This window comes from Pinus tabuliformis, chromosome X, assembly GCF_031772625.1.
Source record: "Pinus tabuliformis cultivar Carrire ecotype Pingquan chromosome X, CPIR1, whole genome shotgun sequence".
Lineage (NCBI taxonomy): Eukaryota > Viridiplantae > Streptophyta > Pinopsida > Pinales > Pinaceae > Pinus > Pinus tabuliformis.
In genome coordinates, this window is record NC_142308.1 from 166957836 (window position 1) to 166978927 (window position 21092).

A 21092-nucleotide genomic window follows, 5' to 3' on the forward strand; every position below is an offset into this window, starting at 1 on the left:
GACAGGTTTTCAAAAATGGCACACTTTATTCCATGTTATAAAACTAGTGATGTTTCTCATATTGCTATCTTGTTTTTTGAAGAAATTGTAAGATTACATGGATTGCCCAAAAGCATTGTTTCAGACAGGGATTCAAAGTTCGTTGGACATTTCTGGAGAACACTATGGAAGAAGCTGGGAACTAAATTAAGTTTCAGTTCTGCCTATCATCCACAAACTGATGGACAGACTGAAGTTGTGAACAGAAGTTTAGGCAATCTCTTGAGGAGCTTTACTGCAGAACATCCAAAGCAATGGGATCAAACAAGTTGAATATGCATATAATGACTCACCAAATAGGAGCACAGGACAGAGCCCATTCCATATTGTTTATGGAATGCACCCAAGGGGAATATCTTAATTAAGGAATTTGGGAAAATAAGAAATGAGAAGTGCAGAAGGTCAAGACTTTGCTTCAAGAATACAGTCGATACATGAACAGGTGAAACAGCAGCTACAGGACAGCAACATTCAATATAAAACCAGAGCAGACATGAGGAGAAGAGAAATGAACTTTGAAGTTGGAGACTTGGTTTTAGCACACCTTAGAAAGGAGAGATTTCCAAAGGGAGAGTATAATAAGTTAAAATCCAAGAAAATTGGACCATGCAGGGTACTGAGGAAATTCTCTGCAAATGCTTATGAAATTGAATTACCACCTGGTGTTTTAATATCACCAATTTTTAATGTTGCAGACTTGTACAAGTATGAGAATGAAGCTGCAGATGATACAACACAGGATCAAGAGACTCCAGAGATTGACTGGGTAAAACAATTACCCACAGCCAAGAATTTACAGCCAGAAAGAATTCTGGACAAGAAAATGTATAGAAAGACAAGGGGACAAGAATATTTCCAGTATCTGGTGAAATGGAAGGGACAACCGATCGCTGAAGCTACTTGGGTTACAGAAGACATTCTACAGAAATTGGCCAAATCTATAGATGAGCTCATGGACAGGAGCCCATGAAGAATTTTGTCCTCAGGAGTCTGATGCGGGAGCATGTGACTGAGAGGGGAAAAATCTTCCAAATTATTCAAAAAATCAAAAATAAAAATCTACAGGCAAGGGAGTGGGTTCCTTTAGCCTGCAATTTCTATGATTTCTTAGTTAAAAAATAGAATAAATTCTAGCAATAAATCATGCTATTTGTAACAAAGCCTTCAAGCTTTAAATCATCCTGTAAAGCATGCTTTTCTTTGTATCGGATAAGGACCGAGAGGGCCTATCCTTAGTTATAAATAAAGAGGCAGCAAAGCTCTCATCAGACAGAGGAGAGGGGCGAGTGCCATAGTATTAATTTGGAAAAAATATTGTTCTCTCGATGTCTCTTATTAAACGACTCTGTAATATGCATGGGTAGATTATTGTGTGGCGCTTTAATAGTGTTGAATCAATGACTGGGTTTCGCATGCTACAATACTGTATATTAACCATTGAAGTCATTTTCCCTTTCATTTTATGTTTATACAGGCTTTGAATTTCAGTTGCGCATATATTCCGGTTATAGCAAGAACTCTTGAAATGCCCATTAAGTGACTTGGAAATTTATAACTGTAAGTTCTTACCATCGTAGTTCCGAGACCATATCGGCGTCAAGAGGTCCTTTAAAACGTTAGTCGTGTGTTCAGTTTACAAAGCCTTTCTGTTGGAAAGGAGCCATAGCGTGACAAAGGGCCGAGTTCCAAATTTGGGAGCCGAATTAATATAAAATGCAATATATCCATATCGTTGAGTCCGTCATTTCGGAGGCGGGGAAGTGTTGATTGAATCGACCACCGAATAGCGGCCGAATTATTAAAGGCTACATATAAGTGTATCGGGAACATTGATTCGGAAGGAATAAGATCATTGTTTGAGCGATCACCGACTTGTATATACATCGGCCAAAACCAACATAAAGGGCGGAGGTATATAGCCGACTTATATATATATATCGACCCTAAAACAGTATAGCGAGTAGAGATATATATAGTCGTCGGTCATAATATAAGAACCTTTGTCCATGGTAAAATCTAGCTTATAACCGTTGTTGATCAAAGAGGAAGGGGAGAACATACAGCGTGGATATATATATATATATATATATATATATATATAGATATATATATATATTATATATATATATATATATATATATATATATATATATATATATATATATATATATATATATATATATATATATATATATCTATATATATATATATATATATATATATATATATATATTGTGTGCGTAAGTCCACCAATGGGGTATTTCTTTTAAGAATTCCCTGAAGAGCCACAGTTTGTTAATAAAGCACGACAGTGGGGTTTTTTTTTAGAAATGAAATATCAGTTTAATGACTGATGCGCCCAGAACAGAAGAAAGGGAAATTGATCAAGACATCGAAGAACTTGCGGGTACATTAGGAATATTGTCTCTAATGCCTGCACCCTCGCCGTCATTTATGAAAAGAACTTAGTTATATGATGAATCAATACTCGGTTATTGCAGACATTACAAATAATAATACCAAGGAAGGGATTTTGTAAAACATTCATGGCACACGGTACACACAGTACAATAATAGTCTTAGCGTTGGGTGCTAAAAAAAATTACTCATTCAAGGTTGTTGTGTTCATTGTAACAGTTAGTACATATGCTTGTGAAATTAACTAGAGCGAACATTTACTCCGGGTCATGGAATAATGGCATTGTTTTTTCCCTTTGGTAAGAACCTTCAATGGTAAGAACCTTCAATGGGGTTAATGTTAGGTGCAAATTAAGTGCCATATATTAAGTGTTATAAGTCCTCACATAATTCTTTAAAGGGTGTTAGCTCAATGGGAGAGCACCTGTTTTGTAAGTAGGAGGTTAGTGGTTTGATTCCACTGTCACTTAATACAAAATAATTAATGATATTGTAGTTTATTTTTAATTAAATACTTTTTATATTGATTTATTTCAATGGTGAAATATTTTTCTAGATTCATTCTTTTATATTCTCTAAAGAGACAAAAGTGATGTTATATTGTTTGTCTCTAGGGAGACAATAGCTAGGATTAAAGACATATTGTCTCCATAAAGACAATATGTTTTTAATTCCAACTACTATTGTCTCTTAAGAGACAAAAATGAAATTGTCTCCTAAGAGACAATAATGTTTGCATTATATATTGTCTTTATAGAGACAATTGTTTAAGACAATTTGAGACACCCACTTAAAGGCAATATTTAAGACAATACACAAGTTTCTTTTTGCCTCAACTTAAGACAATCTACCCAAAAATTATCTCAAATATTGTCTTAAAACCAGTTTGTGTGTAGTAATATATTGTATTTGGTGGAAGAGCATTGTCACCTTCGGACCCAAGTCAAGTGGCTAACATACAAGTGTTTTATGCTTAGTTCCCTCATTTTATGTGAGAAGTTGAGATGCTTCCAACTTAATTAAGAAGAAAATGATATATCTTGAAGGCTTGTGGTTAGAATGAGATGATGAGTTGATACATCTATTTTTTTATGCTTAGTTCCCTCATTTTATGTGAGAAGTTGAGATGCTTCCAACTTAATTAAGAAGAAAATGATAAATCTTCCAGGCTTGTGGTTAGAGAAGTTGAGATGCTTCCAACTTAATTAGGAAGAAAATGATAAATCTTGGAGGTTTGTGGTTAGAGAGATGATGAATTGATACATCTATTTTTTATAGAGCAATTTTCATGTTTTATATTTAAATTTTGAGTTTTTTGGAAATTGGTGCTCATTTACATACATGGTAGAGCGAGACAGTTGCTGATCCATGGATGACGAGGTGTGTGAAGGGATAGATTTCCCTATCCATTATAGGCTTTATGTGAATATGCTTTATCCATATTTTGCAAAAACAGCTCTGGGAATGATTAACATTGACCTTATTATATAGAAAGTAAAGTAAATGGCAGTCGGTGTCATGTATAGATATTCCACATTGAATATCTGTGTTAAATAATTTACGTAAGCATTCCACCGAGGGTGAAGAAAGTGATTTTCTGTCGCTCCAACTGTAATTCGTTTTAGGGGTTATCTAAGGCTGGTCGATCTATTGTGCTTCAGTGATGTGATACCCCTAATTCCCATTGAATATCTCAGGGTTTACAGAAATCATTTATATAACCATTCCACCAAAGGGCAGAAGAATGTGATTTGCCCTCAGTCCACTTTTAATTTTCGTTTGGCTAATTGGTCTAAAGTATCATTGTTTTGGGAAAAAACCAGAGATCAGTGGAGCGAGATATAGTATTCAGATAAAGCAATGGAATCTCACTTCAATTTAAGTATTGCAAAGTGGTTGCTGACACGTCTGCCATTTTGAAATGAACAGAATTTTGAAAGCAACTGGTGCAGTATAATGGTGATCCTGCTGTGCTCAAGTGCTTATAAATACTTGGCTGCATCCCTTCATTTCCACACAACATTCATATTCATATTTGCTGATAGTATATCAATCTTATCATGGCTCTTTTTTCTTCTGCTCTTGTTCTGACACTGTCGTGTGTTGCAGCCTTAATGTGTATGAGTGTGGCCACGGATGGTCCAAAGGTGACAGATATCTTGGTGAGTAAGGAGTTCCAGGTAGCCGTGGGGCAAGCATGGAAAGAGAGCTTCTTGGGGAATAATTTGTACCAAGAGAGAGGAGGATGGGTTTACGCCGATTCCAACAATCCCAACAAATATCTGGTCGTTCAACTCGCAAGTCCACAACGTTCTGCACAAGCAAGTCTCGCAACTGCTCAAAGTGAGTTATATTCTTCTTCTCTAGTTGACACATTAATTACAATTTACCTATAACGTTTTTGTATAATATGAGTTTGTAATTGCAGGCAGCGAAATACAACTTGATAGTCCTGAGAAAGACGGTGTGCCGACTGCAGAGGGGAGGAATTACGTGGTGGTGGCAGACTTCCACACTCACCCATTCCCGGGACAAGAAAGGCCTGATTCAGATGACGTGAGAAGAGCATACGCGAGAGGGGTGCCAGAGATAGTGGTGTCATGTTCAGGAGTGTTCTACTATGGACCTCAAAGCCGTGCTTCCATGGATGGCACTGCTGGTTATCCTCAAACTTCCAGCGTGCAGTACAATGGACAGAAGGAAGTCAGATTCGGTGACAACACGGTCGATTCTGAAGGCCGCTGCAAACCATAAAAACTCAAATAAAATCATCTATGTCTATCTATCTTGTATGTAGGTAACGTCTAGATCTAGTGCTAGTTTTCAGTTCTGGGTTTGCTGGTTTGGTTGTGGGTGTGAATTTCAGAAATAATACTGCAGGAGGACATGAAGCCATGTGGGTTGTGTACTGTAAATACTAACTTCTGCTATGAATAAATAAAGAGAGTCTCATCCAAATTTGCATGTGAAAATAACTCCGGTCTTTGAACTGTAAATTATCAATTACGTTCACCAATATTCTAAAATCCAATCTGATTCTCCATAGTAATTGTAAGAAGAGATCAGAGTAACTGTAACACAGCCCACAAGGGATAGCGTATGTGTGAGAGTGTGGTTTATTTTCTATTCATTCTATTTATATTTGTTCACAACTTATAAGAGATTATTATATCTAGGTATAAATAAAAATTGTAGTTTAAGTATGAGTATAGATTTTAAGATTATAAGGTATTATTATGTTTTTGAATGTATAAATAAATTTAGTGTTTTGAAAAGAAAAATTATAACATTTAATTTTATAAATTAAACAATTTAAATATTTTAAATTTCTATAATATTTTAATTAATTTTTAAAATTTATATAACATTTTAGTTAAAATTAACTCAAAAAAATTGATGAAAAAAAAGTCCATTCATTTATTAGTTAAATTAAGTTAGTTATATATATAATTAATTTTAAAGCATATATTTTTTTTCGAGATTGTGAATTTTTATTTCTTAATTTTTTTTTAAATGTATAGATAGGTTTTAAAAATATTTTCTAAATTATTTGGAATGAGATAAAAAAAAATATACATCCAAACAATAAAAAACCTGCCATAATGACCAAATTATACTTGTAGTTTTTGGATAAAATATTTATATAGTAAAAAAAAAAATACACATAAAAACTTAGATCAATTATTTTCAAAATAATTATGATTATATAATAATGATAATGATAATCTATTTTTAAGGTTATAAAAAAATCACATCAATTTGGTAGATGAAACACTTTTGTTGTGGAACAAATTCAAAAATATGAGAGCTTCTAGTTTATGGGACAAATTTAAAACATTAAAAAAACACACTCTCATAGTTATGAAACTCATTCAAGCTATTATATGTATTTTAAATGAGTTTAATATGTAAAATACATTTTCACAACCAAGTAAAAATTATTAACCAATTTATATATTCATTTCATAAATAATTTTTGCATATCTAAAGATAATTAATTATATTATAATATAATTATATATATATATATATAACCATAAAAACTCAAATAAAAACTCATAAAAACTCAAATAAAATCATCTATGTCTATCTATCTTGTATGTAGGTAACGTCTAGATCTAGTGCTAGCTTTCAGTTCTGGGTTTGCTGGTGTGTTTGTGTGTGGATTTCAGAAATAATACTGCAGGAGGACATGAAGACATGTGGGTGGGTTGTGTACTGTAAATACTAACTTCCGCTATGAATAAATAAAGAGAGTCTCATTCAAATTTGCATGTGAAAGTAACTCCGGTCTTTGAAGTGTAAATTATCAATTACGTTCACCAATATTCTAAAATCCAATCTGATTCTCCATAGTAATCGTAAGAAGAGCTCAGAGTAATTGTAATACAGCCCACAAGGGATAGCGTATGTGTGAGAGTGTGGTTTATTATTTATTCATTCTATTTATATTTGTTCAAATTTCATAAGATGTGATTATATAAATAAATAAAATTGTAGTTAAGTTTGAGTTTAAATGATTTTTTAAGTCTATAGTGATAGAATTTAAGATTATGACTTTTTATTATATTTTTAATACATAAATAAATATAGTATTTTGAAAGGAAAAATTGTAACATTTAATTTTATAAACTAAAAGATTGGAATATTTTAAAATTCTTATAGTATTTTAGTTAAAATTAACTCAAAACAATTGATGGAAAAAAAGTCAATTCATTTAGTAGTTAAATTAAGTTACCTATCTATATAATTAATTTTGAAAATATATATATATATAGATATATATAATTTATTTTATTTTATGAGATTGTGAATTTTGATTTTTAAATTTTGTTTAGATGTATAAATAGATTTTTAAAATCGCTACTAAATTATTTTGGATGAAATTCGCGAAAAAAAAATATACATCCCTACAATAAAAAACCGGAAATAATAATTAAATTATACTTGTAGCTTTTGGATAAAATATTTATATAATTAAAATAAATAAATAAATAAATACACATGAAAATTTAGATCAATTATTTTCAAAATAATTATGACTATACAATAATAATGATCTATTTTTAAGGTTATAACAAAATCACATCAATTTGGTATATAAAACCCTTCTAAAACAAATACAAAAATATGATAGCTTCTTATTTATGGGACAAATTTAAAACATTAAAAAGAAAACGCACTCTCATGATTATGAAACTCATTCAAGCGATTATATGTATTTTAAATGAGTTTAATATGCAAAATACATTTTCACACATAATATTGAAATCAAGGTAAAAGTTACTATCCAATTTATATATTGGTTTCATAAATAATTTTTGCATATCTAAAAATAATTAATTATATTATAATATAGTGAATCATTTTTTAATTTAATTTTTAATTTAATTAAGTAGATATATTTATTTATTTTAAAAACCATGTTTAAATATTTTGGTTCATTGTATTTATTATCAATAATTAAGTATGTGTATTCAGAAATAAAAAGGAAGAAAACTAAAATGCTAGTCATACCATCCATTGATTAGGAAATTGTGTGGGTATTCTTTGAGGGAACCAACCACGAAGATCTTCTATCTGTGGAGTTGGATCATTTTTATGCCAATAGGCCTCTTCCATATTGGAATTGGGCACTTTAGTCATTTTGTTAATTAAATTTTTTTTATCAGATGTTACACATTTAAAAATGTCAACATATTTTGGTTGTCATCACTACATCAATAAATACAATTCACACCATTAACTTTTTTACATATCCAAATCACATGTTTAAACCATACTTAAATTATTGTTTTATAAAATACAATTAAAAATATAATGTACAAATTATTTATCACCACCACTTATAAAAATTAAATAAAATAAAAGTAACTACATTAATATTTAAACCATACTTAAATAACCATACTTAAATTATTCTTTTACAAAACACAATTAAAAATTTAATGTATCCCCACTTATGAAAATTAGATAAAATAAAAATAACTACATTGAAACATTACATTATTTTCTGTCACATCTAAAAATATACGTTTCAAAAATCCTAATCACTATAGGTTTAATTGAATTAAACCTTCATTCATTACATTTTCATCAACTTACAAAAATATTAACATGGTTTTAATTATAATAATCATGTTAACTTTTAAATTTTATGTTTTAATATAATATATTATATTATATTAAAACTTAAAACTAAAACTATTATTACTAACCATTTGTTTTACATTTTAGGTTTTAATATAATATATAATAATACATTTTAGGTTTTAATATAATATATAATAATAAATGTGTTATCATATTATGTTAAAACTTAAAACCCAAAACGATTATTATTAATGTAAAACTTAAAACGACTATTAGGTTTTAGTATTAAAAATGGTTTGACAACCTAAAATGATTATTTAATATATTAATAATGATTATTATTAATGTAAAACTTAAAACGACTATTAGGTTTTAGTATTAAAAATGGTTTGACAACCTAAAATGCTTATTTAATATATTAATAATATATAGAGTTAAAACAATTATTTAAAATATTAACAATATATAAAATTAAAATAATTATTTAATGTTGAAGTTTAATATGGTGAAGTTGGAATGGTACAAAAATGTGTCTAACATTGCAGTGTGACAAATATTTTTTTGTGTGGCAATCAATTTAGTAATGATTGTCACAATGTTACATCACGAGTTGAAATTTATTCAATGTCGCACTGCGAGATTACAAAATTGGGCTTTATAATATTGTGTTTAATATCAAGTTTATAATATTAAGGATTAAAATATTAAGTTTATAATATTGCATTTAGTGTCAGAGTTTAAAATGTTGGGTTTTTAATATTGAATTTATAATACTAAGTTTACTAATAGAATTTAATATTGGATTTATAATATTAATACCAGGTTTATAAAAAAAAACCTATATCTAAAGAAACAAGTAGTTTATATTGATCCAACTAGAATACAAAATAATACCCTTACAAGAAAAAATTGTTCTGGATCAACATAATTTTTCACAAAACATCATATTTCTACCTTCCCTATTCCTAGCCATGATTCTTACAAAATTTATTTTGTATAACCTCCAAAAGACACCACTATATTCGACAAAATTACAAAACGTTAAGACAAAATGTACTTAGATAACCATCATCTTCCATCTCAGATTGGACATTGTCAACTTGTTAGTCTCCATCTGCTTCCATCTAATGCGGGGATGATTCTACCATTGTTTGGACCTGAGGCTCGCCAGGCTGAAATTCTATTCACTCACAAGGAAGGGAGAGTTTAGTGAGACCATAAACTTCCTTTAGTGCACCGACTGTCGCTGACTCCACTATCCACCTTGAAGCACAAATTGTCTACCTTAGTCACCAAGTTCTCCATTGTGATCTCCAAATGGTCTCACTAAAATTAAGAGCGGGCTTCCAGAGACACTTGTTCCTCGAATTTGACTACCATATCCGAGATATCTTCCATTATAGCCATCCATTGGTCCTTTCTAGCATTTTTGTAACTTCTCAACTTGGGGATGCCATGATACCGAGCATGCAAACTCTAGCATTAACCATGGAGAAATTCAACAATAATAGACTTTGTTTATAATGTGGAATTCCATCTCCTCCTGCTCCATCAATTAATCGCTTTGCATTGACTTCCCCTATCCCGGCTCTATAATTTCATATCACACATTTCCTGCATTGTATCCTTTACCCAAGTTCTGATCTCAAGTGAATTTAATTACCTCAACACTAGTGGGATACTAGCTTGCAGAAACTTAAAACCTAAATTAAATTACATGTGCATGGATAAAATATCCACCTGTCCTTTAGCATGAAATCTCTCATCTCATTCTGCCATCTGAAAAATCATTCACCATAGTTCAACTTACTCGAGACCCACCCCTCAAGTCTAGTCATAATCATGTGATTAGAGCCATTAATAAATGGTATAGCGGACATTGAGTCTCGTTTATTCAGAATTTCATGGGGATTAATTGAGAAATGAAAACTCCATTCTTGGTTATTCCAATAATCATGGTATAATATGAAAGAATGGGCCTACTTGGTCTTGAATGATAATACCTTGTTCTAAATTCTATCCCTGGCCAGCCTTCTCATCAACACTTTCATTATTTTCTCTCTTAATATGATAAAAAGTAATGGATTAAAACTTCTGGATTTGAGGCCATATTCTCATAACCAAAGGTGACTAATATTTTTCAAGAGGATCTTTGACATTGTGGAACTTTTGGATTACAAACATCGAATCACCAAATACTATTAGTTGACTAATATTTTTTGAGAGGATCTTTGACATTGTGGAACTTTTGGATTACAAACATCGAATCACCAAATACTATTAGTTGGTGAATTCATTTTGTTAATGCAATATTCAACCTTGCCAAAGGGCTAAAGCTTCTGCTTGATTATTTGTTGTCTATCCTAACCCCCAAGCATATTTCGACTCTATTTCTTCACCATGGTGATATATGAACCCTATCGCTCCTCCCTCCCCCGAATTTCTTTTCAAAGCTCCATCAAAGAATAATTGGTGTTTTCCTAAGGAGAGACACCATTCCTAAAATTGATCTCCATCGAATATGATTATGAAATAAGGATTAACACTACTAGACTTGAAGTTGCTAACATTGTTAAAAATAACAAAAAGAAATGTTAAAAATAATATATAGAAATTGTAATTTAATTTTTCCCTGAATTAAAATGTAATCCTATTCTCATAGCAACTTGTAATAGTTTACTAAGTTAATTTGAATTAGTTGGCTTAGGAAATTCGAGTTGGAAGTCTATCTAGAGTCATGTAGAGTGATCCCTAAATTTTAGGGGCCCGGGTTAATTTCTTTTGAGTTGTAATTAGATAACTCTGTCTAATTGAGTTATAGTCAGTTAAACTAGTTCTAACCATTGGAAGAACTAGTATAGGTCTAGTAGTGGAGTTGTGCACCACTGCATCGCCAATACCACACCAGTTAATTGAAGATTCACTCATAAATAACTCATGCATTTCAGTTCAGAGGAATACCGAGTTGAGATTAGATTTCAGGGACAATATACTATCAGTTGTATAATTTTCTGAGTTGTACAGATGGTGCATGCAATCAGTTGAGGACCTATGTTTGGATTGCGCAGTTATGGAGAGTGGATTTCCCAATTAAATACGGGTTAATTCTCTGAGGGATTGCACAGGTAAGTAGGGGCTTGGAAGGCTATTAAATTGGCTAAGTGTTGACTAGAGTTAGCCTAGGAAGCAGAGAGATAGATTGTACTAGTGCAGGAATTGTTTAGGATGAACAAGCATTATATTTTCTTCTTAGATCTTCTCGTTAATGCAATATAGATAATCAAGGTTTTTAGCAGTTGTTTTCCCTAGAGAAATATTGTGTTATGTGCGATTGATATTCTTTCTTTTCTGCTTGTTATTTTCATTGATCAATTTTGGTTTCCACTGAATAGTAGAGTAGATTATTGTCTTGTGTTTTAGAAAATCACATAGGTTGTTGAATCTATAGTAAAAATCGACATTGTATCGAAGTTGAATTCACAATAGAAGAGAAGAATTTGAAGTTTTCCTTGCAGATTAATGGAACTATAGTTCAAGGAAGATCCAAAAGGCCCTATGTGCAGAATTCTTAATGGAGCTAGAAGGCTACTAGTGGGAAGATTAGTGAGCTAATGTTTAGTGACACAAAAGGAGTTGTGACCATTGATATTGACAGATTGAGGAGTAAGAATTTTTTTGGTGGAGAGTTTGTAGAGCAGATATGAAATTCTTTGTTGAAAAAAAAAATTAACAGATCTCGATTCCTTAGGAAAAATACTCTAATTCAGAAAACAAATCTGTTGAATCAGAGTTTAGATAAGGGAGATATCACCAATTTAAAATCAACTCTTTTTTCAAAAAAAATTGTCACGGCAGGACAAATGAAAAAGATTGGTGTGCAAGTCAAGAACATATATGCACTCAAGATACAAGATGCATGCAAAACCTTGAGGAGAGAGGAAAAGGTTAGAAACTTGGTGGTTGAGAGGGAGCATAAATTACCTCTCAACATGCAGCCTCAAATGCAGCCTTAGAAGTAGGCTTAGAAGCAACCTCAACAAGTTGTGGAGCAACCACAATTGGAAAAGCAAAGACCTCTAGTAGGGGAAATTTTGAGCCAAGTGGGCAGAGGGAGAACATGCAGTCATACCTCCAGGTGAGAGGTGGGGCAATGTGAAGCAATAGTCCCAAGAGTGCAGAAATATGGGCAAGGTCCATTAAGATGTTTTGTTTCATGGATCATTACCTTGTTATGGGAACCCATAGCACACAGTAGCGGGATGGATCAGTGGCGGTTGATGCAGTCAGAAGTCAGAGTGACAGAGGCAGAGACTAGCAACAGTCAGATGCTGGGGAGCACAGAGCAGAGTCAGCTGTAGTGAAGATGGCACAGTGCAAACTTAGAAGCAGAACAAAGTTTTTAGTAGACAGTGTAGTAGCTAGTCATAGTTAGAGACTCTAATGACAGATGCATCATACTGATTCAGTTTGGTTGTTTTTCTTTCAGTTTCATAAGTTGTAGTAGCAAAAACACTAGAGAGAAGTGTTGCATGTAGAACATTCCAAAGGTATCGGATCACGATAGAGTTGAATTCATTTCTTGTTGAGAGGGAGTGTTGAAAATAGCAATAGGAAATGTTAAAAATAGCATCCAGAAATTCTTATTTAATTTATCCTTGATTTAAATTGGAAATTAAATTGAAATTTTATTCTCATAGCAACTTGTAATAGTTAACTAAGATAATTTGACTTAGTTGGCTTAGGCAATCGAGTTGGAATATATCTAGAGTCATGTAGAGTGATCCCTAAATTTCAGGGGCCTAGGTTGAATTATTTTGAGTTGTAATTAGATGACTCAGCCTAACTCAGTTATAGGCAGTTAAACTAGTTCTAACTATTGGAGGAACTAGTAGAGGTCTAGTAGTGGAGTAGTGCATTAGTGCATCACCAGTCCCACACCAGTTAACTGAAGATTCACTTATAAATAACTCATGCATGTCAGTTCAGAGGAAGACCCATTTGAGATTAGAGTTTAGGGACAGTGTACTATCAGTTGTATAATTTTTCGAGTTGTACAGATGGTGCATGCAATCAGTTGAGGAACTATGTTTGGATTGCCCAGTGGATTTCCCAATTAAATATGGGCTAATTATCTCAGAGATTGCGTAAGGAAGTAGGGGATTGGGAGGCTAGATAATTGGCTAAGTGTTGGCCAGAGTCAGCCTAGGAAGTAGAGAGATAGATTGTACTAGTGCAGGAATTGTTTAGGACGAACAAGCATTGTATTTTCTTCTGAGGTATTTTGGTTAATGCAATATAGATAGTCAAGGTTTTTAGCAATTGCTTTCCCTAGAGAAATATTGTGTTATGTGCGATTAATATTCTTCATTTTCTGCTTACTTTTTTCATCAACCAATTTTCCGTTGAAGAGTAAAGTAAATTCTTGTCTTCTGTTTTAGCAAATCACATAAGTTGTTGAAACTACAGTGAAAATCTACAAGCATGATAAGGGAGCCTACTTATTTTAAGTCTATATTTTTATTTAGACAGTGAATCTTCCCGGTCATTTGGATCAAATCCTTTGCAGGAAATAACTTCAAAAAGTAGTTTTGAGGATTTCATAGCAGAAGAGACAACATCGGGCTTGATATTTTGGAATATGGCTTAATTGCATGCATGAGAGCCAAATAGACCAACAAATGTATTTGGGTATGGAAAACCAACATATGACTATTACCAAATCAGACTTATGCTGCAACGGATATTGATGCCTTCAATTTCAAAATATTTCAAACCAATCAGAGGGAATACTTTGAATTTGTTTAAATGGTCTCAGGGAAATATTCCATACCTTTGCTGAAAAGAAACACTGACATAAAACATGTTGAATATCCTCCTTTGCCACTTCAAAAAATACACATCTTGATGGGCCTAGAATCTTCCCCTTTTTTATTTAAATTCTTCGTAGTCAACACCTTTCCATGAACCATTTCCCCGTAGAAAGTGTCGATTTTGGGAAGACCGTCTTTGCTTCAAATTTTACCCCATATTCTAGAGATAGGAGGGTGCAAAAGCTATGAAATGAGAGTTTCATATCTCTCTTTAACAATATATTATGATTTTCTTCCTCCTGACCATATTCTTCGATCTAATCTGTTGGATGCCACCGACGTGAATCCTTTTAATGATCTAGTCAGGGCGAGCCACTGTTGATATATGAGAGCCAAGAGATTGGGATAGTGCTAACCATATTTACCAAGTTCACCTGTATTGGGCAAAAAAAATTGAAAATTCATCCATACGCTTCGATTCGCCGAAAATTATGATGATATTGATACAATACAGATTTCTTTGGTTGACGATGAGTTTTATATTAAAATGAATGAAAAGCAATGAATTATATGAATGGAGCGGACAAATGAACCAAGCATCACCTAATAATCACGTGACTTATTCTCATTTGCTATAGACAGGCAACTAAAGCCTAAGAGGAACCTCCCCTTAAACCACCTGCAGAGTATATATATTTAATTTTTTTATTTTTTTCAATTAAATAACAATGGGTTGTATTGTTATTACTAGTTTTCTTTTGTATTATTTTTAAAGTTCAGAAATTTCATAAATGTAGATTTTTATTCATAGTTATTATACCTACTGCAGACATGGTATTACGCATTCAATTTTGCTTTGAATTTACATTAGTTTGTCTTTGACCAAAAATTTATGTCGCTTATCTATAGTTTAACATTAGGAAATATTTTTTGGTATATTCCCGAATTTTTTTAGTATTGAATTTTATATAGACAAAATTTTTCTACATTCGAACTAGAATTCGAATTTGATAACTATGGTGCTAAACCTTCCAAAGACCATCATGATTAGATTATGAAATGTATGCGAGAGTATGAAGGCCCTGCTCTTCCATCCAAATTGCCAGATCTCGAACTCTGTGAACTTCAAAGACTAATGTCGAAGAAGGAGCCCGATCCTTCAAAAGATGGATATGCCTTCCATTCCCCGAATTCCAGCCCAGATAATCTAGGACTATTGGAGCCACGACTGTTCTTGTTCTGACACTGTTGCAGCCTTAATGTGTATGAGTGTGGCCATGGATGGTCCAAAGGTGACACATATCTTGGTGAGTAAGGAGTTCCAAGTAGCCGTGGGGCAAGCATGCAATGAAATGAAATGATATTTTAAGTTCGACGACACTAAAAAATAGTCTATGAGACCATTAGTTCCCTATTTTTCACTTTTTACAATTCAATCCTTTAAAGATCCAAATTGATGATGAGCTAGCCCAACCTTCCAACAATCCCCTCGCTAAAAAGACAATGCCAAGAAATTGATGCTAACATGTTCTCATAACTTTCTCTAATGTCTTTGAATGCATCACATACCAAAATGAATATTTTTCCGATTCCACAGCCCTATATACACACCCGTTCTTCCCAAGCTTCTGTAGGCCTTTTCCACCATCTTGTTTCACACCGAAGTTGATGTGAGTTGGGCCTTAATTGAGCAATAAGAACCTTTGCTCTCCACGAAATGCTAGCTCCAATGAACTCTTTTTGTTGTAGATCACATGTAGGGTTGAATTTCTCAATGTAATATTTCTTCTTTCTACCCAACTCTTTTCCCCATACCTTTTTACGAAACTTCTCCATAACAAAATCCTTTAGCTCCTTGTTATTTTTGGGACAGGCATTGAGGTAGATGTTTCATTTTTGCATCCACGTGTTGTTTTGTTTCATCCATGTTTTCTTTCTTTCACCCGTGCCTTCATTGAAGATAACATTAGGCAATCTACCTACTCTCATTTGCTCAATTTTTTTAGATATCTTATGAGTGGCACCATAGTAATTACTTCAATGGGAGTTGCTCATGTTTCACTCAACATTATCTCATAAGGTACTGAACCTTTTATTTTGAACTTGTTCATGATCAAGCGTTTTTGGATTTTCTCAATTTGTTTCCATTTTGAGACGAGAGTGTTGCTAGCCACAATTCACACCCATATAGCATATGGACAAACTAGGAGTCCAAAAAGCACTTTAATCGTTTTCCAATCCCATAATTTTGCCTCTCTACATCTGTTTTGAAGAGCATATAATGCTTTCCACCCTCCTAAAATTCTCTTCTTTCTACAGTGCTCCCAATTGAGTTTGTTGTTGAAATCAATCCCAAGGTACTTGTACTCATTTACTTCTTCAAGAATGTTGTTTTCAAAGAAGAAAGTATGCTCGCTCTGCTTCTTTTTATTAGAGAAAATCAATATTTTGGTCTTGCTAGTATTGACTTGCATCTCACTACTTTACAAAAATACTCAAAGACATATAACTGCATTTGCAATCCATGAGTTTTTGCCAATTCCAACAATCCCAACGAATATCTGGCCGTTCAACTGGCAAGCCACACCGACAAGCAAGTCTCGCAACTGCTCAAAGTGAGTTATATTCTTCTTCCCTAGTTTACACATTGATTACAATTTACATATAATGTTTTTGTATACGTATAATATGAGTTTGTAATTGCCGGCAGCGAAATACAGCTTGATAATCCTGAGAAAGACGGCCTGCCAACTGCAGAGGGGAGGAATTACGTGGTGGTGGCGGGCTTTCACACTCACCCATTCCCGGGACAGGAAAGTACTGATTCAGATGACGTGAGAAAAGCATACGCGAGAGGGGTGCCAACGATAGTGGTGTCATGTTCAGGAGTGTTCTACTATGGACCTCAAAGCCGTGCCTCCATGGATGGCCCTGCTGGTTATCCTCAAACTTCCAGCGAGCAATACAATGGACAGAACGAAGTCAGATTCGGTGACAACACGGTCGATTTTGAAGGCCGCTGCAAACTATAAAAACTCAAATAAAATATTCTAGGTCTATCTATGTCTTGTTCAGGAGTGTCCAACTATGGACCTCAGAGCCGTGCTTCCATGGATGGCCCTGCTCGTTATCCTCAAACATCCAGCGTGCAGTACAATGGACAGAAGGAAGTCAGATTCGGTGACAACACAGTCGATTCTGAAGGCCGCTGCAAACCATAAAAATTCAAATATAATCATGTGTGTCTATCTATCTTGTACGTAGGTAACGTCTAGTTGTAGTTTTCAGTTATGGGTTTGATGGTGTGGTTGTTGGTGTGAATTTCAGAAATAATAGTGCAGGAGAACATGAAGCTATTTGGGTTGTGTACTGTAAATACCCACTTCTGCTATGAATAAATAAACAGAATTTGACATCCAAATTCACATGTGAGAGTATCTCCGGCCATTGAAGTGTAAAATTTGAAATACGTTCGCGAATATTCTAAAGTCCAATCTGATTCTCCCTGCTATACCAACAACCATGCGATCTCCCTGATAATTCTACTTACTATTTTAACGATGTGATCTCCAGAGTAGTTGTAACCAGAGATCACAATAATTGTAATACAGCGCACAAGGTCTAGGAGAGGGAGGTTTACTTTCTATTCATTCTATTTATATTTATATTGGTTCAAATTTCATAAGAGGTGATTATGTCAATAGGTACTGTATGCATAAAAAGGTGCATAATATTTGTTTTTTTTATCCAATTTGGTGATAAAATTTGAATACAAATTTTAATTTTTGTGTTTTAAAATATATTTTGCATAAATAAATTTAGTCATTCTTAAAAAAAAAACTTAAGAGTTCAAATCTCTGAAAGCGTTACCTAAATTAAGCAAATTTCACTTATTAAAAAAAACACATGTGATTAACAATGACCCAACTCATTATATATATTTTGAATAAATTTAGTATGTAAAACACATTTTCATGAATAATATATAAGTCTTGGTAAAATCGACTTTCCAATTTTTATATTCATTTGATAAATAATTTTGGGTATTTAAAAATAATTAATTATAATTTGTATTTATTTATATTTATTTTAGAAACCTTGTTTAAATATTTTTATTTATTACATTTATTACTAATAATTAATTATTTGTAGTTCAAAAGAAAAAGGAAAAATTGAATGTTAGTCATGTCAAATCTAGTGAGGATTTTTTTGATGGTGTCAACCAAGGTCATCTCATCTGTAGAGTTGGAGCAATTTTATACATACATAAACATCGCTATATGTATATCAAGTACTTTTCTAGTAGGGGATCAAGCAACAAACCAAAGTTTGTAGCACATTAGATAATATTATATGTTGCAAGTTTCTTTTTTTGGGTAGGTAAGCACCCACGGCGGATTTGAACCAATGACCTATTGCAAAGAGTGCCTTAATAGTGCACCCATTCACCATCAATCCAGAGCCCCATGGGCTATATGTTGCAAATTTCAAAAATATAAAAGAAAATCATTTTTTTGGAGACTCAAAACTAGTGCTGGATTGGGTGAACAGCTGTAATTAGTGTAAATAAATAATAGAAGAAATGGAGAGTCATCAGGAGATGAACTGAACAGTCACTCCCTCTTGTATATAATAATGAACAACTTGAATGAATAACATAATTAAATTTGAGGAGTTACCTCCTAGTCTGACATGGTATCAGAGCCAACTCCCAAAATTAGTTGTAACTCCTATCATTGTCTGCCATTATTCTCCTTTGACAGAAAATTTGTCCTGTGTTTCCTGCCATTTCTAGCCTTGCATAATAGTGACTGTGGAGACTGTGCGATGAGCATGGAGGATTAAATCAAAAGCTGAGAAGTCTGGAGCATGCAGTTTGAAGAGGAAAAGTAGAAAGATTCGAAAGAAAGATTGAATATCCTTGGTCCGTGTTCCTCTGTCCAAAATTTTAGTGGCTCTTCTCTTGGTAGACTGTGTTAATTTTTCATATATACGCTGCCCATACTCATGTATAGTCAGCCCTAGCAGATTCTGAAGGATCTGATAGCTTTGGTCCTTATCCGCTTATCGGAGCGAGAGCAAATTTCCTAAATACGAAGGTGAAGTCACCCCTCGGCTTCAGCCCTCCCTCCAACTCTGTGAATTGACTGAATGTTTGAAGTCCTATTACGCCTATTCACTCTACTATATAACATTGTCCCTAAACCATTCCTACTCTGTGGGTCCAGCGAACCATTCCACTACAATCGCTGCTCCATACACTGTCATATAAGTGCTGCTCCTCCGCCTTATTGCCTGATGTTTCCACTGCTCCTCCATAAGCACTCCTCCATACCGCTCCTCCATAAACGTTACTCCATAAGCGCTCCTCCATAAGCACTGGCGTCATTGCTCCTCCTTATACATTCGCTCCCTACATCGAATGCCCTTCCCCATTAATACCTCCCCATATACTCCCTTCCCCATATAACCCTACCCCACATAATACCTCTATCCTGAAATATCAAATTACATTTTTTACACCAGAGGTGCAATTTTAGCCACCAAAATTGCATTTGTTTTTGCCACCAGTAGAATTCGCCACTTGGGAAAATAAGAACAGCAAGGCTTATGCATTGATTGCAGCATTAGTAAATGAAGAGGTGAGTCGCCATATTTCACCATTTTCAAATGCTTTCGAAGCCTTACAAAAACTGAAGGAACTCTATGACTCACACTCTGCACTTGAAGTTGTTCAACTCATGATTAAATTGTTCACCCTTGAATTACAAAATGATGATCCTCTTGCCCTTGCATCAAAAGTAAAATCTATTATGCATGATATCAAAGTCACTAATGTTGAACTGGATATTCCTCTAATATCTTTTCTCAAGGCACTTTATCCCACTTACTCAAACTATCTTGAGTCATTGCAAGCAAATGGAAACCTCAAAGATATTACCTTTGACTCCCTTGTGAAAAAAATTGTTGAAAGAGAGAAAGCTTTTAGGAAGAAGACAACTCCTCAGTCTTCTGAAGAGGCTGTGTGTCTTGCACATAGAGAAAAGAATCTTGCTCAAGAGTCTTCCACAGGAAGAGGTGGTTGAAGAGGAAGAGGAAGAAATTTCAGAGGCAAGGGGGCAGACACTCTCAAAGAGAAAAGTCAGATTTTCACTGCATACGCTGCAAAAGAGATGGATCACATGATGCATCCACATGAAAGTTGCCTTGGGACAAAATTGAGCAGGAAATAAACCAACCCAAACGTAAAAGTAATGACAAAGAGAAAAGTAAAGCACTTGAATCCACTCACTATGTTGTGGCACACTGTAATATTGGAGTAAATGAAGACTTATTTAATGCTTCACTTGCTTCTTGGAAAAATGATTGGTTTCTTGATTCAGGAGCAACTTGCCACATGACTTTTAGAAGAGATTTTTTTGAAGAATTTATTGACAATGTTGATGGAGCAGTATACTTTGCAGACAAATCAAAACTCAAGCCATCAGGGCTTAGCACAATCAGGCTTAAATTGCTTGGTCTTCCAGACTTTCTTTTGCATCATGTTTTATATCTCCCACAACTAAGGAGAAACTTGTTGTCCTTGGTCCACATCCGCCAGCAAGGACACTCCATTCATATGTTTGATGGCAAGCTTGAGGTGAGAAAAGCATCAGACCACTCACTTGTCATGACAGGGATAGAAGAAGAAAGGCTTCTCAAGCTGTAGGGTACCTCTGCTTGTGCACAAAA

At 33.7% G+C, this 21092-nt stretch overlaps 1 protein-coding gene across 1 annotated transcript; it reads left to right on the plus strand.

Moving 5' to 3' along the window:
* Positions 1-4460: 4460 nt before the first annotated feature.
* On the plus strand, positions 4461-5429 carry LOC149138982 (uncharacterized). The gene is made up of 2 exons (XM_089448152.1): positions 4461-4800; positions 4886-5429. The coding sequence occupies exons 1-2, from the start codon at positions 4518-4520 to the stop codon at positions 5209-5211; spliced, it is 609 nt and encodes a 202-aa protein (XP_089304278.1). The 5' UTR covers positions 4461-4517; the 3' UTR covers positions 5212-5429.
* The last annotated feature ends 15663 nt before the right edge of the window (positions 5430-21092 follow it).

Excerpts from the sequence above, each read along its gene's own strand:
- LOC149138982 (XM_089448152.1), top strand. The coding sequence starts at position 4,518 with ATGGCTCTTTTTTCTTCTGCTCTTGTTCTGACACTGTCGTGTGTTGCA. Across the intron at positions 4,801-4,885 it reads AAGTCTCGCAACTGCTCAAA|GCAGCGAAATACAACTTGAT; the intron begins GTGAGTTATATT and ends TTGTAATTGCAG.